Genomic DNA, 26,414 nt, shown 5'->3' with positions numbered 1-26,414 from the left:
AAGGCTTCCCACAGCGTGCCCGCACTTCCCACCGATGACTTATTTGTGCGAAGTAATCTTCTATTGCTTTATGGATCGTTTCGGCAAATAGAGGGTCCAGTAGCGACTTAGCATTGAACCGCCACATGAATGGTGGTGGGATATATGTGGGAATCTGTACTGTTATTAAGACGACAGGTTTGTGGTCTGACAATGTGTCACGGCCCGCGAATGAGGAAGTTCACAAATAATTAAAATATTTAACAATAGTAAAAAAGGTAAATAGCACATTTTACAATGGAAAACATGATGATGAATAATGTAAATTAAATCCTTAAATATAGTAGATGACCCAAGAACTGGGGATAGTCACTCTCATAGAAATATATAAAAAGCACATTAGAGACCGCATCATCAACTAAACTTTAGTCATATCACACACATTCAATTCTGATGTGTTATTTCTTTTGTATAGGGCACGTTTTGTCAATTCCTTGACATGTTATCAGTTAAGTTCTCAGATAGTAGGCTAAGCCTGCCATTTGCAAACTTTCCCAAAAAATTTGACATTTGTGGTTTGGATCTTTCAAGGTTATTGTTCAGTTAATAAATATGTTTAATTAGACAGATAAAGGCTGTTAAACCAAAAAAATATTTTGTCCCATTGCATAAGCCAAAATTTAAAATCCACAGGTCGATTGCCACATCTAGATGTTCATATTTACTAAGGAACGAGTTACTTACCTTCGGTAACGATGTATCTGTCTACGGACATGACTTCAGCAGAGCCATATATGCCCCTCCCTGCGCGCTGACGGTTGTTTTCGACGGAGAAACTTTTCCGCGCCAGAACGTGGAGCCATCACCAAAAAAACTTTGAGAATATGGGAACAGTGTGCAAAAATGTTGAAAAAATAGGAAGAAATTGACAGGTGAGAGAGCAGTGCTCTGAAAAGCCACCCCGCAAGAGCGAAGGCCAATCAACGTGAAAGTGAGACAAGGATGTGGAAAAACAGCCTGGCATAGGACATAAAGTCTGCATAAAGAAAGTAAAACAGTGAAGGAGAACAAGTCCGGAACCCCAGATTAAGGAGAGGTCACCACAAGGCGTCACCAGAAAGAGACGTCGCAACCCTAATAAAGGACCCATAAATGTACAGAGCCAAGAGATCTGAAGTAAAAGGCCGCAGGGGTGGCAAAGACCACAAGGCAATGGAGAAGGGAAGAGCAGGAAGGTGGGAAAAAGCATGAATAGATTTCACACTGTACTATCCAGGCCGAGGGCTGGAAAGCACACATGATCTGTCGACATACCGCCCAATCTTGAGAATGGGCAGAATGGAGCAGAGAAACAGAACGAAGCAGTCTGTGTTGGAGTGAGAGAATATCACTTTGCAAAAGAGCAAACCACCCAAAGGGAGGTGAGTATAGAAAGCCCCAACCTGAAAAAGTCCAAGCAGAACGGGGAGGACGGATGGGCGTTAAGGAATCCGCGGCTAGACTAGGTCTCTACCAGATACATCGTTACCGAAGGTAAGAAACTCGTTCATCTGATAGAGATGTCTAGCCGCAGATTCCTTAACTTAGAATAGATACCAAAGCCATACCCATGGAGGAGGCGGGTCTGCGACTGAACCCCACCAAGTTCCCGAGGGAACTTAGTCGTCCATAAGGCGACTTAACAGCACCGTCAACCTTTGGAACGAAACACAATGAGGACAGTAATGATAGCGCAGTTAAACACCAGACCATGAAGCTCTAAAGAGAGCGGAAACAATTGGAGGCAAAGCACCAGAAGCTGTCAAGAACAGCACGAAAACCCTGTTGTGTATACCGGCTTGAGAGAAGGAAAGCACAGAGCCAGAATGCAAGTGGCAAAGTGAGAGTTCATAACTTCTGAAAAGGAGATGAACCAACTCAAGGTTTGAGGGATCCACAGGATCCGAGGTGGCGACAGAACACAAAAGCAATTACCGGTCGACCCAGCAGAAAAGTGGAAAAAAACTGTGTGGAACCTGCACCTGCAAAGGCACTTGGGGCAGCAGTGACAAGAGGCTGACCCTTACGCAGCAAGTGCCAGCATGGAGAAGAAACCATATACTAGATCTGCTGGAGTAAAAAGGAAGGTCATGACTTTGCAAGAACTGGAGCTGAACCGAGCGTTTGAGAGATCTGTCGGAAGCAGCGTGCCTACTGCAGCAAAGCCTCGAGAGATGGTAACTGGTATGAAAAAGACATCACACACCGGCTGGTAAATGGTTTACTCTCAGACTGGTTTACAATTACGCGTGGAACAAGGCAGGGGTGTCCTCTATCACCCCTGCTATTTAATCTTTATATTGAACCTTTTGTTTGCTTGCTGAGGGCGGACCCAGTGATACACCCTTTTAGAATTGCAGATCTCGAGTTAAAATTCGCCTTGTATGCGGATGACCTTTTAATGTTCTCCTCTAATCCAGAGGAGGCTATTCCGAGATTGCTTGAACAAGCAGAATTGTTTGGAGTAATCTCGGGATATAAGGTAAACAGAGAAAAAACAGAGATTATGCATTGGAATCAGGTGGGCGGAACTGTTGTAGCTAAGACGCGCATGAGGTACTTGGGCATAATCTTGTCTCATAATATTCTTGAAATAGCCAAAGTAAATATGACAAGAATTTATAAGGATATTTGTGATCTATTACAAAGATGGTCTGGGCTTTCTCTGAGCATTTATGGTAGAGTAAATTTAGTAAAGATGATTATCCTCCCAAAAATCACATTTTTGTTTAATTCCATCCCGTTGACATTTCCTGTATCTGACATCGCCAAAATGCAGGGGAGAATTGGTTCCTTTATTTGGAACGCTAAGACACCAAGGATCTCCTGGAAAAAATTAAGAAGAAACTTAAAAATGGGAGGTTTAGCTCTCCCGGATATATCTATTTACTGCCATTCATTTCATTTTAAGAATTTTAGAATGTTAGCTGGAAAGACAGATGCTTCCCCTCAGGGTCTCTTGTTTCAAGCTCTACTATATGGCATACCTAAAGGGCAAGAATATTTTTTATTTAAGTACGGCGATCCTAGGTTCTTCAAGAGGGTACGATTAAAGGTATTGGAAACAGCCCTTAAGAACTGGGTATATCTCAGGAAAAGCCTAAAAATCCCGTATTATGCACCCCAAGCTCCGATCTGGGACTCCCCGGGCACCCCAGAATGCCTTAATGATCAATTGTCTCGCCCTCTTAAAATGGCTGGCTTGTTCTATTGGCAGGATTTAGAGAAAGATTCCCAATTGTTGAATTGGGAGAAGCTTTCTGGCCTGACAAACGGTACCCTATCTAGATATAAGTACTATCAGCTGGCAGGGTGGTGGGCAACTAAATCTTGGGACTTTGAGGCACTGAATTCTAAGTTTGATTTTGTATCCAGAAGAGGTGTATTGAATCAGGAGGTGTCTTTCTGGTATTCGGCTATTCTTGAGCCAGAAGCGATATCAGAATCGGAACTTCATACTCTCTGGGGTAATGTTATTAGTATTGATTTAAACAACTTGATGAAATTATGGGGAGATTCTCACGTTATGTTACATGCTGTGGTAAAATCGGCTCTTCTTAAAAGAAACCATTTATACACTACTTATAGAGTATATTTATCCCCAAAAAAGTTAACTAAGATTACAGGTCTACATTATCAGTGTCCAAGATGTAAATTACCATCGGCAGATGACTATCATATGTTCATGAGTTGCCCTGAAATAGTAGCTTTTTGGGCAAAGGTACAAACCTTTCTAGCTGAGGTACTTGATAAACAGATCGAAATTACCACAGGTTTGATTATGTTCGGATTACATATTGATTACCATCTTAACGATCCGGGATCTAAACTTATTTTTTATGTTATTATTCTGGCAAGACGTGAGATATGTAGAGCATGGAAAAACATAAATGCCCCTACTTTTTCAGATTGTTTGAAACATATAATTTATACTTGTGAATCTGATATGGCATGTGACTGTAATAGTTATGGTAATGTTTGGGCACCCTTGGTTGCATGGCGGAACAGAGAGGGAATATTCCAATGATTTCACCTGGGCACTACATGGCTGGTCCCTTCAATTCGATGTTGGTTTATATCACGTCGCGAAGAGAAGTGGACTGTAGAAGTAGTGATGGCTTGAGGGATTGAGCCTTTCCTTTTTCTCCATATCGGCCTTAAACACCAGGGTCGGGATAGGTTGACCATGGAGGAGAGGTTATGGCCGCCCATCAAGATCGCCCTTATTTCTTGGTATATGAGGAATAAAAAATAAAAAAAAATAAAAAAAAAAAAAAAAATCACACACCGGCTCAATATGTACAACAGCAAAAAGGAGCCCTGTTGAAACAGGTACCAGCAAGACACAGGTGACGGCCGTGGCAGGATGCCAATCCACGGCCGGAAGGTGCCGGTAGTACAAAAGCACAAGACACGCCAGGACCTAGGCAGTCCGTCACAACATGTGAAAGGGACGACGACAAGCAGTCGAGCATCAACAAGAGCGAAGACCGGAAGATACCTCAGCGTACCGGAAGGTATCCAAGTATACCATGTGACGCTGGAACTACACAAAGTAAACAAGAACCCCCTGTAGGGTAGCGGGAGCAGCTCAGAGGCACAAACCAGCAAGAAAGCAACGGCCCAAAAGGGCATCAAGCAAGCCGGACACCACATAAGAGCTGGTAGCAGAAGCAAACCGGGCCAGGAACCTTGGATACAGCATTAATGATATAGCCCGCACGGATCCGCTGGGTAAGAACACAGAGCAGATACCGAGCAGGAAGAAAAAACACAGAAAAAAGAAGCGTGACACAACAAGAGTCTAGGATACGCTAAAATTACCCGCAGACATGTGAAAACTGGATAGGACAATATCCAGGGCAGTAAGCAACATATGCCCCTTGCCTGGGAGGAACAATGGTCCCCAACAAGGCAGAGGAGGAGAAAGAGGCAGGCACGACAGTGGAAATATGTGAGTACGAATGTAAAGGCCCCGAAGCCCAAGGAGCGAGTATTCCAAGGAAAACACGCCCCTTTGAGAGTGCACAGTATGAACCCAAGCAAAGCGTGGAAACACTCATACCGAAACAGCAGGGATTTGGACACTTCTGTAGGATAAACGGCCATAAAGAGGCCATGACCATGCATAGCAGAGAACTTATACTAACCCACTACCATGGAGGACAAACTGAGAAGGGGCTGTACATCCAAGTTGCACCAATAAGAACAATAATAAGCAGGCCGCTCAGCGGCAAATAGGGTGTCATATGTGAAAGAACTGCGACAACAAGGTGTTTCACCAGGCGTGCAAGATAAACAATGCACGGCACGGAACCTATGCCAGGCTCTGATGCACTTTAGACAGACCAACCCAAATGCGTAACAGAGCAAAGCTATACAAGGAGCATTGTAGGAAGAGACAAGTGGCTCCCAGCAGGATGTCCGCTCGAAGGCTCCATAGGAGCGTACCAAGGAAAAGGTAGAACCTAATGCCAGCAAATGAGCCACATAGGGTAAGGCTAATCCCTAGGAGGGGCGTCCTCTTGGGCTAAGCACACAGTCAGAGGACTGAAAAAAACAACAGAATCAGCCAAACGGCTGTACTCAACAAACAGAGATGGCTAACCAGCCTTGAACACTAACCGGTCACTATATCAACCTTTGCATTAGGATGTGCGCCGTAAAATAATGCAGAGAATATGGCACCAAGATTTATTGCAGCCCGGACAAAAGATGGGAGACTGCCAAATCCGTGTGGCGGTCAAAAAGATCAACTCCATTGAACGACAGATTCCTGAGGGCATCTCGAATATGATCTGGGAAGCAACTGTCGCGCAGCCAAGCATGGCGGCGTAAAGCCACAGCGCGAGCAAGGACCCATCCTATAGAGTCAGTTGCATCGAGTGAAGAACTAAGGGAGAATTGTGCCATGCAGCATAAGACGAAGCAATTCTGTCCGTGGCCCTTCTGGAATGGAAGGGAGAAGGTGAGCCACTGAGTCCCAAAGAGCGGGGGATGCGCGCGCAAACACACAGGCCATATTTAAAGCCCCGACGCTTGCGCTGGGGGTCCTGATTAGCAAGATCCCAGTCAGACAGCATTACATAAAGCAAAATGTGGGGGTATCCATAGAAGCAGATCCTACTTTCCTACACTCACTATTGACTAAAATGTGCTGCCAAAATCACTGAATCCATAGCTAATCAACAACAGTCCTCCTATGTAGACACTGACACAATCACCTCCCTGCAAAAATCTCGTTTTCGATCTGATTTTACTACTAAACCACCCTTGTTCCAGCCACTAACGACAGGCGCAACTTTCTGGATGCTGGCGGCAAAGTTAACTTATTTTATTAGACCGGTTAGTAGCATTTCAATACAGTTTCTTCTCCTAGACCACCAGGCTAACACAGGTATTAACAACTGTGTTCTTCAGTGGTTCTCTTCTTTTCTGAGAGGGCGCTCTCAGACAATCACTATGCTTACTCTTCAATCCTCCTTTTAATCTATAACATGCAGGGTTCCCCATGCTTTTCAACATTTACGCTGCTCACTGGGCTACTTTCATTCATTTATTTCAGCTGATTTTGCATGTCGATGGTCCTCAATATCCTTTTCAATCCGGGTTGATAGAGTACATGTGAGGGGTCACAACTAGATAACCTTTGTCTGAATATGGACAAAACAAGTTCTTACCTTTGGCAACAGCTCTGCCTGGTCTCACATCTGGTGGCATAAAAATCCATGCCCAGCCCCTATCCCTACCAATTAGGCCCAACATTTCAGAGCAATCTTCAACACTCATTTGTCATTATCATCTCATATTAATAAACTCTCTACCCCCTGATAAAACCAGAACGTTTGTATCCTTATTTCTGGAACATTATCACAAAACAATTGTCCAGACCTTTTTTTATCTCCTGGACTATTACAATGCATTATATTGTGGTCTCCCAGCCTCCTCTTTAAATAAACTGCAATGTTTACAGAACGCTACAGCTTGCTTGATTTTAAGCCTTAGTTTTTGCACTAGTACTTCACACCATCAAAATACATTTCACTGGTTCCCCATCAACAACAGATTTGTTTTCAAACATAAGTATTCTACCATGAAGGTCTGTCAACACCTTCATGTGACTATATGACCACCCTCTTCACCAGGTACACCCTTCCCAGATTTCTTCCTTTCAGCTCTTCCAACTTCTTTTGCATTTCCAGATTTAAAAAATCCTACATTGGCAGCCAATGTTTCTCGCTGCTCACATTTAAAGCCTGGAATGAACTCGCTCCCCCAGCCCCCCACACCTTTACTCGATCACCTGTTTAACAAACCTTAAAGGAGCGATTTAAAACGTATACCTTTTTTGGACCTAAATTTCTCTACTGGTCCTCTTTTAAGCCCCCAGGACAGTTTATAGCCAGGCAATTAAACGCTTCATAAAAACTAAATAATATCAATTATCAAGTGATGACTTGTGAATGGGAGATATGTAAAGAATGTTTCTGCATTTGATTTTTTTCAAGTTGGGAAAGGGGTTTATGGGATTTTAAACTATACAGTATTGGCTATCATCATGGTGATATCAGCATTGCTCAGGAAAGGAGTAGCTACTTCACAAGCAACTTCTTGCCACAGACTTTCTTATACAGTGACTTATCAATTTTTGGATAATAAGATTTTATGTTGCTGACCTATATTTTGTTTCTGGTGGTGCCAACCATTCTGGAGTTTCCCCGTCTCCTTGGTGCTGAGTCTAATCTGTCCTCATCTCACCCTGCTCTTTATTGTTCCTGAATCCTATGTCCCATGTCCTTCTCTCAAATTCACTGGCAGAGGTGTGAACTTGTAAAGCATCTCCCTGCCCCAGTGCCTCACTGTTTAGGTGTCTCACTGTCATAAATCTATTTTTTCACTTTAGATCACAGTTCTATCCTAGTTCAGACTCCAAAGAACAAGGGAGTCCCCCATCTCATACCGCCCCCAGCACCAGTAAATTCCTGACCCCTGTGCTGCTGCTCCGTATGGCATAATGAGTGGTAACTGGTATGCAATACAAAGTGCAACATAAAAAGAGAACTTTTACCGAAGACTGCTTTAGTCACACAGCACTGAGAAAAACTGTTCTGCTAAGACACACACAGAGATGCCATGTTAACAAACCAACACAAAAAGAAAGAATTCTTGGCTTTTCGATCAATAATTATAGTTAAACCACTTTTGTGTATTATAGGTGGCATTAGTGGCGGACTACCTAGGGATGTCACTAGCTTCTATTTCCGAAAAAAGCTAACATATTTCTTAGGAATATCAAGATTTCCAGAGAAAAAGTTCTTAATATAGTAGTAACTGGATTTAGTTATAGGACACTTAAAAGTGCATATCTTACAAATCGTAAAACCTATAGAGTATCTACATAGCATCAAACATTATATTACTTTACATTGAGACAATCTTAGTTTTCCTTTGAAAAGCATAAACTACTGTACCTGCATCTTCCAATGGAACAAAGAGCTACTGGATCCCCCACTACCGCCACTAAAGACTGAGCCCTTGTAATAGCGGTGTTAAGAAGTTTGTAGTTTGATAAAAAACCGTAATCTAGGTCTTCAGTGGAATCCTCAAGGAGTTGTTCTTTCCTCTTGATTGGGGTTTGCTTATGTTTGCACGTGTGTCGAGTTCGGACTGTGCTGAGGAACAACACACGAAATTGCTTTCCTAGGGGAGAGAAAGCAATACTTGTTAGTCATTTGTAAACCAAAATGGAGCACTTAAGTATTTTCATAAGAGTGAACATAATTTGTCAGTGGAGAGGAATGCATTGCTTGAAATAGAAATTCTGCTGAGACGTGCAGTTATTCTTCCTTTCAAATTGAAGAAGCATAGGTAATCAATACAGGATAGTACCCGACCATTTAAAGCGCTGGCCAGATGATAATCATGATCTGCTACCGTCAACATAAAGAATTATGAATGGGTAACCGTGAATTACGGGGATCTTTTTTACCACGGGGTTTGGACTGAAATCAAACAAACAACAAGAGCAGAGCTAAAGTTGTCTATACTGTCATTCAGCACCTTGAGGTGAAAAGAAGAACAAGTTACTTACCTGTAACTACAGTTATCCAGTATTGGTGTCTTTCATAGATTCACATGCCTGAAACATTCCCCGTCGCCGAGATGAGTCCCACGGTAAGATACGAAAGTAGTGCCATTAGTAATAAATAGGCCAAAGGCTATATCTTAGTAGCCTATCTACATCCTTATAGGAAAAGGATCAAAAGTCAGCTCCAACCAATCAGCACCCTCTAGAACACTCAACAGAAGCAGTTCTCTTCAGATTTTCCAAGCACAAGTGGGAAGTAAATATCCCTAAAATCACTGAGAACTGGTTCCACGGGGAGGAGGGTGGGTGCATGTGAATCTATGAAAGATTCCAATACTAGATAACTGTTGTTACAGGTAACTAACTTGTTTTCTTATATAGTATTGGGGTACCTTTCATAGATTCACATGCCTGAATCAGAATAGCAAGCAGTACCGAAATTGTACTGTCGTTTGCGGACTGTGGGAGACTTACCATTTAACACTCCCAACATAAATCCACCATTTTGAAACATTGCAATGACAAAGCATAAAAGCAATAACCATACAGTGGACATCCGCATGAGAAACATATACATTGAGAAACATGAGTATGAACATTGTAATCAATGCATCAGTAAAGAAAACTGATAATAGACAAGCGTTAAAGAAATGTAAAGAATCTGACCTTCTTGAAAGAGATGGCGTAACACAGCTTGTCCAACCGCTGCATCCTCCTTTTGTGCAGATTAGAGGCAGTAGTGTCTCATGAACGTGTGGACATTTTTCCATGTCGCAGCACGGCATATCTTGTACAATGTAACTCCAGCAAACAAAGCTGTAGATGCCGCAACAGTCCTGGTGGAGTGTGCTTTAGCTTTCACCCCGAGAGGTTTGTTTGCTTTTTCGTGGCAGAAGTGAATAGCCGATGCGACCCATCTGGCTATTGTAGCCTTTATTGCAGCAGTTCCTTGTATCCCCTGACCATAGGCCACTAACAGTTGATTCGTTTTTCTAATTTCCTTTGTCCTCTGAAGATAAAACTTCAAACATCGTTTTACATCTAATGAATGTAATGTCCTCTCAGCTGGATTAGATGGATTTGGGAAGAAAGTTTGCAGTATCACTGGTTCATTCAAGTGAAATTGTGTGGGTACTTTTGGAATTAACTTAGGATTCGTCCGCAGGATCACATAGTTCTGTGTAAAATGCAAGACTGGTTCTTTGATCGTAAAAGCCTGAATCTCACTAACCCTTCTTGCAGAGGTGAGAGCCAGTAAGAAGGCTACCTTCCATGTGAGATATTTGAGATCTGCTTTATGGATCGGTTCAAATGGTTGTGCTAACCCCACATTGAGCTCCCACTCCGGAGGAGGCAGAGCACAGGAGGGAAAGTGCGAAAAAGTCCTTTCATGAATTGCTTTACAAGAGAAGAAGACAAACATAAACAAGCATTTGCAATGCAATAGGTCTCACATTTACGCAAGTTTGACCTATTGGCATTGTAAATGACAATGGCTTTTATTTATGTTTCAAAAACCAAAACATAAATAAAAGGCAATGTCATTTACAATAAAAATAGCTCAAACTCTCGCAAATGCGAGACCTATTGTATTTCAAATGATTGCTGACAAGGTTGGAGATTTAACTAGTCCGGACAGAGCCAATGCAAAATTGTCACGAATCACGTCCCACATTACCCCACAGGTTGAGTTTTAAAATGGGACTGCAGCCAGAGCCTGAAAGGAGAGCATGCAGGCTCTGCAAGGTGGCAGATACAGATCAACAAGATATGAAAAACAAACAAGTTAATCATTTCATTCTTTTGGGAGCATGAGGTCAAGAAATAAAGTGAGGTGCTTAAGATGAACAAGGAGAACAATGGAATTCTGAGGGACAAAACTCAGGTTTTTCTCCAGGATATTGTTTTTGACTGGTTTTAAACAGCAAATCTTTAAGTGGAGCAGTTATAAGTTATACTATCAGAACAAACACCAACAGGTCTAACGTGTCATCATCCTTACAGTGCTTCTTTTTAATTTCACAAGTGCTCCACCTTCTAATCATCTTTCCTCACTGCCTTTGGATGACCCACATACATACGCCCTTGGCAATATTGACAAACTGTATCCAAATATTAGCTTTGTGTGGACTACTCTGTTAAGGTCTTAGCACCTAAAACTAGTAAGTAGCACGGTCCACCGTGGAAATTTTCAAATTGGGGTCATTAATTCCCAATGGAGAAAGTCTCACCTGATTTGTGTGTAAAATATAGAGCAGGACTTCTGGATTTATGCACTTGTGCAGCCTTTGAGTTTTCTGCATAATTAGGCTATGTTGTCAGAGTGGCCACAATCCATCATCTGCTGCATAATCTGCAGATTTTAAGAAAAAAAAAAAATCTTTCTAGCTAAAACGGTTCAAAAGTTATTAAAAAACTGCAACATGTTGAGGTACAGTGGAAGGTGCTTCGCAAAGGTGGACTAATCACCTTTAGTTGCTTATTGCTATCTTTAGCAGCCAGATTGGTACTAAATAGATGAAACCCTTGCCCACATAGTGTTAACACGTGTGAAACTGTCAACATTTTGAGGAAATACTGTCACAAAATGTGCTGCATTACACCGCACGATTTGCCTTTTCTTTCTGCTTAATTTAGTAATCCCAGACACATAATTTGGCCCTCCCCTGCCACATAATTGCAGTGGTCCAGCTATAGAGTAATAGGTGGGTAACAGTGAATAACAAACATTATGAATGGTGTGAATAACCATATAAAAATCTGGGTATTCATTGCTGCAGCACAACAGAGGGAAACAGTTGTGATGCCACCAAGTATTCGCTTCTCCTGTGTTCCACAGTGTCACCAAGATCTATGGCGAACTGACCAAGGCATAGAATTGGTGGCTGCCAGGTTCATCTGCTTCACCAAGTGTCCAAGGACCCATGGGAGGCGAAATAATGCAGTTGTGTGCTGCCTGTGCCAATCACCATATTTCCTTATGAGCAGGTCTTTGCAGAACTGTGCTCACATACACAAATATCCTTGGTGCAACAACATCAACTGTTAAATGGTAAAAGGTACAAGGTTTAGCCATGCAACAGCTGATGTTGTTGCACCAAGGATATTGTACTGCAAAACTAAATACTTATAAGGTCCCAAAAGCGAGACCTATTGGAAATGCCAATGCTTTTTTAGGTAGCATATAACTCTTGTCAATTGCATAATTTGATCTGAATTTTATCCAGGAGTTACTACCCGGCCACAACTGAGTTGCGGCCTAAGGCACTGCGAGTTTCTCTCAGTGCCTTTCAGTAGGGTAAATAGTGTCATTTAATCCTTGGCCTCTCTGCAAAGGTCACGTATACTGGCTGCAGTTTTTGTTCAATGCAAATGTTTGGGAAGGCTGGCGTGTTTAAAGTCATATCCTTAATTATATAGGCCCGTTCCTTTCATGTCTCCCACTTTTTTCATCCCACTTAAAGCCCCGTGTACAGTAATGAATGAGCGAGATAAACTACAGCAAAGGTCCCAGACAGCAGCCTCCCCTCCTGTGGAGGATGTCGAGCGAGGCTAACACTCGTCTACATAGAGAGGCTGCCACCAAGCAGAGACCCCTTTCCACTCATTATGGTCAAAACGCCATCGTAAGGGTGCGCATTGTCACGTAAACTGATAGTTTATGATGAAATCGATAGGAATCGTTGTATTAACGACACATTTGGCAAAAATCATTTAGGTGCCTAAGTCGGAAGAGGCAGTCAAGTGATTCGCTCCTTGTCGCAATAAGCACAGGAACCGCGCTGGGAGGTGAGAATGCCTAACAAATGCAAACACCCACGATGTTCAGTGACCCGTCACGTCTCCTACTCCCAACTGAGTGTCACTTTAGGTCTTTAAGAAGGCTGCAGCACAGCGGGTGTCGCTTGTGTTTACACAGGATCTCGAGCAAGAGCTCTCAAGCCTCTAAAGAGGTTGTTTGAGGTAATGATGCATTGTTCATGGTTTGATGGGTTTCTGTACTGATACAATTGCGCGAAGTAAAGCCCCGTGTCTCCAATAATCGCACGTCACGACCTGCGGCGGCACGAGCTTCAGACATGATACCGGTAAGTGCTGGATGTGTCCCTCGCTTCCTTAACAGCCACAGGAAGAAGATTTTTTTTTTTAGAAACTATGACACGTATTTACTGGGCTCTGCGCTGAGGTAACCTCATTTAACACACTCCAGGACGGAGTCAGCAAATGCTGCCGCGCTCACGCCTCAAAGGGCTCTGAGGAGACCTCGCGAACCTCTGAAACCACTAAATTGAGCAGCGCAGCCTTTTTGTGTAGGCTTTCCCTCGTTTTTCCGAGCACTCTCCAGCGCTACCTCGAGTGACTCAACTCAGGGTTTGCTGTGTCACGAGCTTAGTGTTACAAACGCTCCATTGTTTACCAGCACCCTGGGTTTCCTCTACCGCCCACGCTTCTCTCTATCGTATCGAACTGTGCGTAAACACACCTTCCACACACATGGGGCTCTGCCTCCTGAAGTCTATACCATTCAGGGCTCTGAAGAAATCCAACAGTTCCTTCAACCCCGTTTGTACTTTAAATGGCCCGATCCGCCGCATATTTTCAGAGGGAGAGATGCGCTTGTCGCTGCTCAAGAAGAACAAATTACTTACCTTCGGTAACGATATATCTGTAAGAAACATTAGATAGTTAAATTCCTCCCCTTAGAATATCCCCAGGCGTCAGGCTGGATCCGGAAAGATTTTTCGTCAGCAATACCCTTGCGCGTCGCCAGGCGTCGTCTACGTCGTGATCGACGGGATGACGGAGTACTTAGACACTGCCCTCGTGTGCCGACGTCAGTTCTTGTACATAGCTTTCTTCGCCAGGAACGCACAGCCATGCAAGAGACCGACACTGGTGCCAAAAATTCTAGGGCCCTGAAAGGGATGACCTCAACCCTAGATATCGGTTCGCAGAACGGGGAGGATGGGTGGGGCGGTGAGAAATCTAACTAACTAATGTTTCTTACAGATATATCATTACCGAAGGTAAGTAACTTGTTCATCTGAAAGAAACACGTTAGTTAGATTCCTCACCTTAGAATAGATACCCCAGCAATACCAACCCCGGTGGTGGGCCTGCGAACCAAGATCACACCAGAAAGTCCTGGAGAACAGAACGGCCAAAGAAGCCGTCTCTCCCCGGCTTGGCTGTCCAGGCAATAGTGTTTGGCAAACGTGTGCAGCGAGGCCCACGTTGCTGCCTGACAAATGTCCTGCACAGGGACTCCCCGGCCCAGGACAGTGGTCGCCGCTGTGGCCCGAGTGGAATGGGCCCTCAGCCCTACAGGAGGTTCCTTTTTAGCTAAGGAATTACAGGCCTTGATACACAAAACAACCCACCGAGAGATGGTTCGCTTGTGTACTGCCCGCCACTTCTTAGCGCCCACGTGGCCAATAAAGAGTTGGTCGTCCACCCGGAACTGTTTGGTGTGGTCCAGATAGGAGGACAGCGCCCGCTTTGGGTCCAGATGGTGGAGCCTCTCTTCCTCTTTCGAGGGATGCGGAGGCGGAAAGAAGGTGGGCAGTGTAACAGACTGGCCGATGTGAAAGGCAGTTACCACCTTAGGGAGAAAGGAAGGACAAGTTCTTAGAACAACTTTGTCCGGATGGACAGAAAGGAAAGGAGGCTTAGAAGAGAAAGCCTGGAGCTCACTCACCCTTCTAGCAGAGGTGATGGCAACCAGGAAAGTAGTCTTAAGCGTCAGCAGACGAAGGGGACCATTATGAAGTTCCTCAAAGGGAGCGCACATCAGATAGGTCAATACTAGATTCAAATCCCACTGAGGCATTACGAAAGGGACAGGAGGGAACATGTGGGTAATGCCCTTAAAGAATCGAGAAACAACAGGGAGAAGGCTGATCAGGAAGTCGTAAGAAAGCAGAAATAGCCAAAAGGTATCCTTTGAGGGTGCCCAGAGCACAGCCCTGCTGGGCCAGGGAAAGAAGAAAGAGGAGAACCTCAGAAAGAGGGGATCCACTGCATTTACTGTGCACCATGCCACAAATTTGTTCCACCTGCAGGCGTATACCGAATTTGTGGAGGGACGCCTGGCTGCCAGAATAACATTAAAGACTTCAGGAGGCAAGTCAAATGGCATCAACCACCGCCGCTCAATCTCCACGCATGGAGGTGGAGGCTGGACAGGTTCGGGTGGAGGACCGTCCCCTGCTGCTGCGACAGAAGGTCCTCCTGATGAGGCAGTCGGATCGGGGGATCGATGGATAGACTTAGTAGCTCGGGATACCAGTATCTTCGTGCCCAATCCAGAGCAACAAAGATGACTTGGGCCTGGTCGCGCCTGATCTTCAGCACTCTGGGCAGGAGTGGTATAGGCGGAAAGGCGTACAACAGACCGCAACTACACTCGCGACGAAAAGCGTCTCCGAGCGAGTGCCAGCTTGGAAATTCCAACGCGCAGAACTGCTGACAGGCTCTCCCCACTGCTGAAAGAGACCTTGCGCCACCTCGGAGTTCAGACGCCATTCGTGATCCATCATGCACCGGCGGCTGAGTTCGTCTGCTCTGGCGTTCAGAGAGCCCGCCAGATGTTGAACCACCAGCGTGATGCCCTGATGTTCCAGCCATGTCCAGAGGTGCAGAGCCTCCTGACAAAGGGTCCACAACCCCACCCCGCCCTGTTTGTTGCAATACCACATGGCGGTGGTGTTGTCCGTGAACACCTGCACTACACTTCCCCGGACAGAGGGAAGGAATGCCTTCAGTGCAAGTCGGATCGCCTGCAGCTCCAGAAGGTTGATATGGAGCCAGGACTCCGCCGGAGACCAGAGGCCTCTGATCTCTGCCTCTCCCATGTGGCCCCCCCCATCCCAGGAGGGACGCATCCGTCACTACTACATGCTCCGTTTGGGGTGGGTAGATGGATCTGCCACTGACCCAATCGCGGTCCGTGAGCCACCACTGCTACTGTCTGGCAGTGCCCTCCGAGATCAAGACATGGTCGGACAGGTTGCCCCGATGTTGGGCCCACTGAAACTTCAGGTCCCACTGCAGAGCCCACATCCGCCATCTGGCGTGATGCACCAACAGGATGCCATCAGACCCAGAAGCCACAGCACCAACCTGACCGAAACCCGGGATAGAGGCCGAAAGATTGGAATGAGAGCCTGAATATCCCGGACCCGCTGTTCCGGAGGATAGACCCGGAACTGCGCCGAGTCCGAACCGCTCCGATGAAGAGGAGCTTCTGTGAGGGACTCAGATGAGACTTCGGCACATTGATGGAGAACCCCAGCAAATGCAAGAGGTCGGCCGTAGTCTGGAGGTGGGAGACGACTGCCTGGGGCGAGCCTGCCTTCAACAACCAGTCGTCGAGATAGGGGAAGATTGGAACCCCTAATCTGCACAGGTGAACTGCGACCACCGCCATCACTTTCGTGAACACCCGAGGGGCACTGGTGAGGCTGAAGGGGAGCACGGTAAACTGAAAGTGCTCTTGGCCTACCGTGAACCGCAGGTAACGCCGGTGGGCCTGCAGGATGGGGATGTGGAAATAAGCGTCCTGCAAGTCCAATGCTACCATCCAGTCTCCAGGATCTAGGGCAGCCAGAACCTGAGCTAAGGAGAGCATGTTGAACTTCTCCTTCCGGAGGAAGGCGTTGACGCTCCTGAGGTCCAAGATAGGGCGTAGGCCCCCTTTGCCCTTCTTGGGAACCAGAAAGTAGTGGGAGTAACAACCCTGACCTACTTCTCGGCCAGGAACGCGCTCGATGGCCGCCTTGGCCAAGAGGGCCGTAACTTCCTCCTGCAGAAGTTGCAAGTGATCCCCCGACATGCAGTGGTACTGCGGTGGCATGGCTGGAGGGGTCGCCTCGAAGGGGAGGGAGTAGCCCCTTCGGACGATTTGCAGCACCCACCTGTCCGATGTGATGGTACGCCAGTGGAGCAGGTGATGGCGGAATCTGCCTCCCACTGGCGTGGAATGGGCCTGAAAGCACAGACTCGGAGGGCTTTGAGGCGGGTGCTGCCGGGGTAGATGTGGATGGACCGGCTCATTGTCCCCCTGCTCGGCGGAATCCACGTCCGCGACCGCGTTGAGGCAGGTTCTGCGGCCTGTGGCTAGACGGACGTGAGGGGGCGCCCCTTCCTTGGCCATGAAAGGGACGAAAAGCGGAAGTTTGCGGGCGTGGGGCCGAGAGGCCCAAGGACTTAGTCGTAGCCCTGGAGTCCCTAAAGCGCTCCAGCGCACTGTCCGCTTTGTCGCCAAAAAGGCGACTGCCATCGAAGGGCATGTCCATGACGGTGCTCTGGACATCCCCGCAATAACTGTGGACATCAGCCAGGCGTGGCGACGAATCGCCACTGTGGTCGCCATTGCCCTGCCTAGCGAGTCCGTCGTGTCCAGTCCACATCGGATAGCATGCCGTGCCGCATCCCGCCCCTCGGCAAGAGCCTGGGCGAGCCGTGTCCCGGCCTCCTCCGGACTTTGGGGCAGCACGTCCCCCACCGTATCCCACAGGGAGTGGGAGTAACGGTCCAAAAGGCACGCGGTGTTGATAGACCGCAACCCCAAACTAAGGGAGGAGAACAGTTTCTTCCCAAACTGTTCCAACCTTTTGGATTCCCGATCCGGGGAAGCGGACGGGAAGGAGGTCTGGGAGGTAGAGGCCTGGATAACCAGGCTCTCGGGTGTGGGATGCAAAGACAGAAAACTGGGGTTGCCCGGTGCAAGGCGGTGGCGCCAGGCCACGTTCCGGTCCACAGGAGGAACTGTGGAGGGCTTGGACCAGGTGCCCCTCAGAACGTCAGTCAGTGCTTCATTGAACTGCAGCAGAGGCTCCGAGGAGCTTGTTGGCGGTTTAAGAACTTCAGTGAGGAGATTAGTCCTCACAGCCACAGCAGGCAGCTCCAGCCCGAGGGCTTCGGCCGCCTTGCGCAGCACCACAGAAAACGTAGCACCTTCCTCCGAAGCCACAGACGGAGGAGAGATGAAGCCAGTGTCAGGGGAGGTATCAAGACCACTGGAAGGATCGGAGCCGGGCGAAGATGAACCTGTCACCCATCGGCGTCGGATACTGCCGGGACCTTGAGCGGCGTGGAGCCGACTGCCGGATCTCGAGCAGCTTGCGGGACCGCTCCTGCCTAGCCTTCGAGGTCAAGGCCCGGCAGTCGAGGCACGACTCGGCATCGTGGTCGGCCCCAAGGCAATAGAGGCACCGGCGGTGGTGATCTGTGACCAACATCATTCGGTGACAGGCGTCACAAGGTTTGAAGCTAGGCATCCCTTCCGGCACCAGAGTCGAGGTCGACTGGAAATGGAAGTTTAGGAGTTCAAAAACAGTTTAGTCAAAAAGTGACGTCAGCGCGCGAGGGCAGCGTCTAAGTATTCTAACGACTTCATCCTGGCGATCACGACGCCGACGATGGACGAGGAGCCGCAGACGACACCTAGCGACGCGCAAGGGTATTGCGGACGAAAAATCTTTCCAGATCCAGCCTGACGCCTGGGGATATTCTAAGGTGAGGAATCTACCTAACGTGTTTCTTTCAGATAGCACTAATTTAACAAGCGTACTCTTCTTTCTCGCTGCCTTAATGGAAAGCTTTCGAAACACAAAGAGAATGTGCCCCAATCCCTCTCGAGGAGCCGCTGGAAAACGGGGACATAAGGCGCGTACTCAGCACTCTGGTGCCAAGCAGTCTGCAGAGGCATTCACGGGGGCGCATGCCAGCTCCTGGAGATAAATACATAAATAGAGAGCTCTTATCTCAGACATGACTGCGGATAATCTGCTTTTAGACAGAGGATGTTTGGAGGGGACCAAGTACCCGCAGAGGGGTCAGTTCTGAGGCTTCGAGTAGTACGCGCGCGCGCGCCATATGTTTTCAATTATCGTGCCCGTGTCTGGGCACGATAAATTAAAACATATGGGCTTTTGTGCGCGTAACAGACACCAATAGGCCATGGGCCGAGCAATGCACCCGCCTTTGGCCTATTGGGTGCTCTGTTTAAAAAATACACGCACTGAAAGCCCAATAGCAGAAGACCAAGCAAAAAACACACACACAAGCGTGTACGATTACAGGGTCAATTTCAAAAACCCGGACAAAAGGACTCCTGCTGCGCAGTGCATCGCTATGGGCGAGCCCTAAAAAAAGGAAGCTGCAGAGATTTTCTGTACCTGGAAATAGCAGCCAGGTGAACCTTGAATGACGAGAAAGTGAGTCCAGACTTTGGCAGTGAAATTAAGTAAGGTAAAATCTGTTCAGCAGGAGCTTGGACTGGATGAACTTTATTGTTTTCACACCAAAAACAAAATCTTTTCCATTTTAAACAATACGTCTTTATAGTGCTTTCAGCACGAGATTTAGACAGTATGTCTCGACAGTTCTGTGAAATAGTGAGATCCTTGAACTCTAGGAATTCAGGAGCCATGCGTGTAAGTGCAGGGATTGCGGATCTAAATGGACTACCTGACCACTGTTCCGTGATAACATGGTCAGTGTCGGATGCAGGCGTATGGGTTTGTGTTGTGACAACAGTACAGTAGACTCTCCTGGAACCAATACTGTCTGGGCCAGTGGGGTGCAATCAGAATTAGGCGGCAGCCTTCCAGTTTCAATTTCTTGAGCAATCTGGGGATTAATGGAATGGGGGGAAAAGCGTAGGCATAGATTCCGGACCATCTCATTGAAAGGGCATTTCCCCTTGACCCCGGTTGAGGGAACCTGCTGGCGTAAAATCTGCATTCTTGTTCTCCTGTGACACAAACAGATCTAGAACTGGTTTGCCCCATGTCTGAAAGAACCTGTGCACTTGAGTTTTTTTTAACTCCCACTCGTGGCAGCCGGATAGAGATCTGCTTAGCGAGTCCTCTAGTGTATTGCGTAGACACTTGACATGCTCGGCTTTCAAGGTTATTCTGTGAAAAGTTGCCCATTCCCACAATTCTTGCGCTTCCCGGGAAAGCGTTATGGACCTTGTTCCTCCTTATTTTTTTATGTAGTACATGCTGGTCGTATTGTCGGTACGGACCAGCACTGAGGAACCTGCTATCCTTGGAAGGAAAGCCTGCAGAGACAAGAAAATGGCCCAAAGCTCCAGACTGTTGATGTGCTGCTGTTTCTGTAACTGAGACCATCTTCCTTGGATCTGTAAATCCTGCAGATGACCTCCCCATCCTTCCATGGAAGCGTCTGTCGTTAATACGAAATCCGGGGTGTCTTGCAGAAAAGAGAGACCTTGGGCAAGATTTGCTGTCTGAGACAACCAATGGAGTGCGCCCACCATACGTGTGGTTATTTGGATAACATCCTCGAAAGAACTGTTGCCATTGTTTCTGCAATTCCTCTTGAAGAGGTCTCATTTAGAGCCGCACTAAAGGGATCAAGTTGATCGCTGAGGAGCACATTCCTAGGAGCGATTTGAATGTTCGAATAGAAACTGACGCTCATTTTGAAATGGTTGTTGCTAATTTTTGAAGGCGCGCTTGACGATCTTGAGACAAGAATGCTTTGCACTGGACAGTGTCCAGGGATGCTCCAAGGAATAGAATGTTCTGAGATGAAATTAAATTTAATTTGCTCTTTTTCCAAGTGAGCCCTAGTGAATTGAACAGACGGAGACAAATTGTTGCAGCAACCTGGGCTTCTAGTTTTGACGGAGCTTTGAGCAGCCAAACGTCGAGGTATGGCAAAACTTGGATCCCTCGGGATCGGAAAGTCGCTGCTCCAGGTGCTAACCCCTTGGTGAAAATCCATGGCGCCGATTTTAGGCCAAACGGGAGCACCTTGAACTGATAGTGGGTGCCAGTCACTGTAAATCACAGATATTTTTGATGTTTTGGATGGGTAGGGATATAAAAGTATGCGTCTTCCATGTCCAGAGAAGTCATGAAATTCCATTTGTTTAAGCACCCCAGAATATCGCAAAGTGTTACCATCCGGAATGTTTTTTTTTTTTTATTTGTTGAGATTGCGGAGATTCAGAATCAGTCGCCATTCTCCTGACTTCTTTTTAATAAGGAAGAAACGAGAGTAGAAACCTGTTCCTCTCTGCATGGATGGTACTTCTTCTATTGCTTCCTTGAGGAGCATGATCAAGACTTCTTAGCGCAATAAGTGAAGACGAGGGGGAGGGGGACCCTTGGGCAGGTTGGTAGTTGGTATCTGGAGAAACTCTAGTGCATGACCCTTGGTGACAAGGTCCAGCACCCAGTCCGTCTTAAGTGATCTTGTGCCACCGCTGTGAATAAACAGAAATCTTCGCACCCACAGGTAGGGGGGTAAGGTTGACTGGCACCCTGAGAAGCTCATTGCTTTGTGGCAGAGTCACAGCCTTGTTGCGGTGTTCACTTCCGACCACCCTGGCCAGAGAAACCAGCCGTCAATGACTGACGGTAAGAGAATTGGTTGTACAACTGTCAGGACTGAGGTTGGTATTGTCGATACTGCTGATTTGACTGATAGCCGCCTCGATATGTAGAGAATCCTCGCCCTCTGGCTCCTCTGAAAGGTGTGCGTCTATATTGTAGAGCACCTAAAGATTTTGCGGTGTCTGTGTCATTTTTGATTGCCAAAAGGGCGTCATCTATATGTTTCCCGAACAGTGAACCCCCATCATAGGCCATATCCAATATCTTCATCTGAACTTCTGGTCTAAAGGTACTGGCTTTAAGCCAACCTTGGCACCGAAGAACAGCTGCCCCAGCTAACTGCCGAAAGCTTGGGTTGGCGATGTCCAATGCGCAGTCCATTGTTTCGGAGGCAGTTCCCTCGCCTTCTAACAAGATCTTCCATGCCTCCTCTCTTTGATCCTCTGTGATAAGATCTATGAATCCCGCCCTATCTGACCACGTTTGGCGGTCATAACGGCCAATGATTGCCAAGGCATTAGCAGCTCTAATTGAAGCTGCAGCCATAGAAGAGAATTTCTTCCCCAAAAGATCCATACGACATCCCTCCTTGTCTGGAGGAGTGGTAATAGGTGTTGCAGGGCTTTTAGAACGCCATTGTGCAGCCTGAGATATTACCGAATCTGGCCTCGGATGACATATGAGGCAAGATGGACTGTTCTCTGGAGCGCTGTATTTTCTCTATTCGAGGCAGCACTGCAGTTATGGATGTCGGTGTTCATGATTTTCACGCCCTCCGGTCAGATGTAATCAATGATGGGAATAGAGCGAATGACCTTCCTAGTATTCTCCTTGAATTCATGTAAAAACAGTCTGTTTGTTTGACCATAATAGGGAGCTGAAACCTTGTAGCTGCTCTCTGCATTAAATTATGAAATCCTCTGATGTCCTCGGGAGGAGAATCAGAGGGCAAATGTGGAGGCGGAGATGGTGTCTCGATGATATATTCGTCCCATGGATCTGGAGCATCTGCCTCTTTAGGCAATTCGCCTTCCTCAATCTCCTCATCCGAGGAGTTAGTGTCTTGAAGGCTCTGGTATTGGAACAGGAAGCTCTACTTGTGGAAGTGGGTTCTCTCTCGGAATCTGCTGCGGAGGAAATCTCTGACGATATGCTAACATAGCCTGTAGGTCTTGTATAAGTGCAGGAGGAAGATGAGACGTTTCCCTCTGACAAGAATCCTGCCTCTGATGAAACTGGCATGTATGCCTTGGAGCCATATATTGCCCATGGTAGTAATGCTCCTCTTGGTAATCATCCTTGTAAGTGTCTTGACATTTAACGTTAAGTTCAGATGGACTATTAGCCACTCTGTATCGGTCTTCCTCCTCTTCATAATACTCCTCCTCCATGAAACCTTCTAACAGGTGGGAAGGTGGTAGCGGAGAAATTTTACTTAAGTCCTGAAAAGGCCTTTGAATTGTCTTTATCTGATAGACTCTCATCGACTAGGGCGTCAACAGTGCAGAAATATGAATAGTAGGAATGTCTCTCGTCGATGGTCCAGTCGTCGACGGTGGTAGAGTCACAGGCACGTTTATAGATGGTGCGGTCGACGGTGCTGTCGTCAATGCCTCTCCCGTCGACAGTGTCGTCGACGACGGTGTCATCATCGTTGCCTCTCCCGTCGGCGGTGCAGCTGGAATCTTCATAGACGATAGCTTTGTCGACACCTTCTTCGTCGACGGTGCGTCGTCAATGGGTTTTGACGATGGTCTCATCGAAATATAAATTCTCGTTGACGAGATAGGTGATAAAATAGCCGTCATCGAAATAGTCGCCGTCGATGATGGCGTCGTCGACGTAACACATACCATTGATGATGTGGTAAAACTTGTTGTCGACACTGATTTTTTGTGCTTTTTACTCACAGATTCTGAAGAGGATGATCTTGGATGATTTTTTCTTCCTTCACCTGAGGAGCCTTCTCGAGACCTAGCCCTCTTGCTAGATGTGGAAGCTCGGTCCTTTTCCTCAGCGAAGAAGATGGACGCTCTTTAGACTTGAGCCACAAAAGTAATCTTGCCTCTCTGTCCCTCAGAGTCTTACTGGGAAAGGTACGGCAGATTTTACAATCTTTAGCCTCATGTTTGGGGTAGAGGCAATAAAGAAAATCTTTATGAAGATCATCAACATGGACCCTCTTCTTCCCACATGTCCTGCAGGAGTGGAAGAGGCCCTTCTTATTAGACATGCTTGCTTGAAGAGCCGAAGAGAAGAAAAAACTGAGTAGCACTCAGGGAGACTCCCTTCCACACAACGTGCGGTGAAAATCTGAGGAGAACTGCTTCTGTTGAGAGCGTTCTAAAGGGTGCTGATAGCTGATTGGTTGGAGCTGACTTTTGGTCCTTTTCCTATACGGACGTAGATAGGCTACTAAGATATAGCCTTTGGCCTCTTTTGGCCTATTTATTACTTATGGCACTACTTTTGTATTTTACCGTGGGACTCCCATCTCGGCGACGGGGAATGATTCAGGCATACTGGATAAACATCCTTATAATTCGCTTTTTACCCATCTTAAAATGTTATGTTGTGTCTGCCCCCAAAATCACCTGCCTCTGCATTCAAACTGCTACACAGCAGCAGAGGAGTAATAGGGAGCTATACATAACATGGCCTCTCCTCCGTGACCCAAACATGGAGGAAAAAAAAAACATCTCACCGGCCACCCTTAACAACCCCACCATCCGGCCCTTCTTTTCCCCTCCTGCAGCTGGGCTTTCTGCTTTCAGTCAAAGCAGACAATGAATAATGCATCAACGGGCTCTTAGAAAGCCGTGCCAGATTTTCCTGGAAAACCTTTAGAATGTAGCAACAGTGGATAACGAGTTTTGTTTTTAACTGTTGCTACGTCATAGCAGTGAAGTACCAGAATTGGAGTCTGTTGTACAGCTGTGGAGGCCATGGATGAAAAATAGAATTAAAGGTGGGTAACAGTGAATTACAGGCTTGTTTTTAACCGAGGCGTTCTGAGTGACATCAAATAGACGACGAGAGCAACGCCTGAGTTGTCTATGATGTCACTCAGAACCCTGATGGCAATTCACTTTTACCTATCTATAATTCTATGTTTTGTATGCAAAATTATCTGTTTCGTGCTTTCAACTGCTACGCAGGGGCAGAGGAGTAATCGGTGAGCCATATATATATAAAATGGCCTCTGCTATGTGTCACTGTACAAAAGGTAAAACAAATAACCTGCCATCTTTGACCAACTCCAACTTCTGCCTTCCTTCCCTATGCTGCAGCTGTGTTTTCTCCTTTTATTCAAAGCAGACTAACACACCTCCGCTGACAGGCCCTCACAGAGCCCAGTCAGCCTTTAATGGAAGGCCTTTATGCTGTAGCAACAGTTGCCAACGACTTTTGTTATCAACTGTTGCTATGTCATAGCAGTGAGTTAGGACATTTGGAAATTATAGCGCCTCTCTATGAGAGCCACACATAGCAAACTGCTAAAATATAATCAATAACTAGGAGTGGTGGTTTACCTCGTTCCACATGATTCACATCAACTCTCTCCCAAGCTTAAACTATCAACCTACATGCAAGCTAAAGCACCAAGTTACCCCCAAAAACCCTCTACTCTCCTCCTCCTTCCACCCCAATCCTAGACAACGGCAACCAGTACAGAATCCCAACTATCTCCTCCACTAGATTTAAACATGTCATATTCAAAGCAGAAGCCTGCTATCAGAAACAATATACCTGTAATAACCAAAACCCTCACACAAAATCAATCACCTCATTTCTATGCGCCATGATTCACACAACTGTAAATCTGCTATGTAGTAAAAACTAGAAATCTCCTACACCATTGCTCAATCAGACCTCCCATGATATTGCGGCATTGACTTGCATATTTGTGGATCAGAAAAGCAAATTTGGCAGAGCAGGTGATCGTTTTTTTGCAGCATTCTACTGCACTTTATGTTTATTCAGATTAATTTGCTTTGCAGACTTTTCAGTAGCAGAAAAATCTGCAAGCTATTTCCAGAGAATATTGCTCTTTCAAAGAAGCATATCAAAAGTAACTGAAGGTTTCTGCTACGCATCCTTTGCTACTCAGTTTTGGCCTGCAAGATTTTACAACAAGAAACCTACCTTTCTTAGTGATAAGAAGTCACTACTGAATACTCGCAGCTTGTATTGCATTAGATTAAATATCAGAAACCTTCTAAAGCAGGAAACTGTCTACTGGTCTCAACCTAACTGAATCCCACTAGTGGTTCAATGAACCAGTCACCTACCTTTACAGACACGGGATAGCCCAGGACCTAATTTCCCTCTGGAAAACATCAGCTACCGACTGCATGCTACTTGTGGTGCAGGTAAGAGGAACACAATGTGAGAGCACACAACAGAGTTGGGAGGAATGGGGTAAAGGCTTAGATATGTCCAATGGGTATACAAAAGGATGAGCAACTATTTGGGAGGATGAAGACAGAAATGCAGACAGCCGCAAGAGAAGTGCAAATAAAGAGAAAGCGAGGTCAGCAGCAACACCCAATAGAACGAATGAACTGGAGAGAAATTGCATGGTAATGAGACTCTTAAGATAATACCACAGTGAAAAGAAATTCCCTTTCTCCTTTTAGGCCCCTCATGCATTCTTGACGTTCAATTCTAATGATACATTCCGCAATTTTTTTTCTTTTCTGAACGACAGTGATCATGGACTCCTTGGCTGGTCTTTGAACCTAGGACAAAAGTAACAAGATGTCATCTCCAGTTGGCACGACCAGAAATCTACCATCAACCCTGACACCACAGTTGAATTACTTACTTACCTGCGGTAACGCCTTATCTGTTATAGATGGGATGTAGCCGCAGTTTCCTTACCTTTGAATTATCCGCACGTGCCAGATTGGATCAGGAAAATGTTCTGCAGC

The 26,414-nt window shown here is 46.2% G+C and overlaps 1 protein-coding gene across 3 annotated transcripts in view; it reads right to left on the bottom strand.

The window, feature by feature from the left end:
- Positions 1-26,414, bottom strand: part of HELZ (helicase with zinc finger) — a 2,003,166-nt gene that overhangs the window by 629,627 nt on the left and 1,347,125 nt on the right. For all 3 annotated transcript variants that reach the window (XM_085617266.1, XM_085617269.1, XM_085617268.1), the window contains exon 22: positions 8,490-8,718. In XM_085617266.1, coding sequence (XP_085473392.1) covers positions 8,490-8,718 — 229 coding nt within the window. The remainder of the gene's footprint in view (positions 1-8,489; positions 8,719-26,414) is intronic.

The sequence above is a fragment of the Triturus cristatus genome, chromosome 7 (genome assembly GCF_964204655.1).
Source record: "Triturus cristatus chromosome 7, aTriCri1.1, whole genome shotgun sequence".
NCBI classification, from domain to species: domain Eukaryota; kingdom Metazoa; phylum Chordata; class Amphibia; order Caudata; family Salamandridae; genus Triturus; species Triturus cristatus.
The sequence above is the reverse complement of the archived record's forward strand: the minus strand, read 5'-3'. Positions and strand labels throughout refer to the sequence as shown.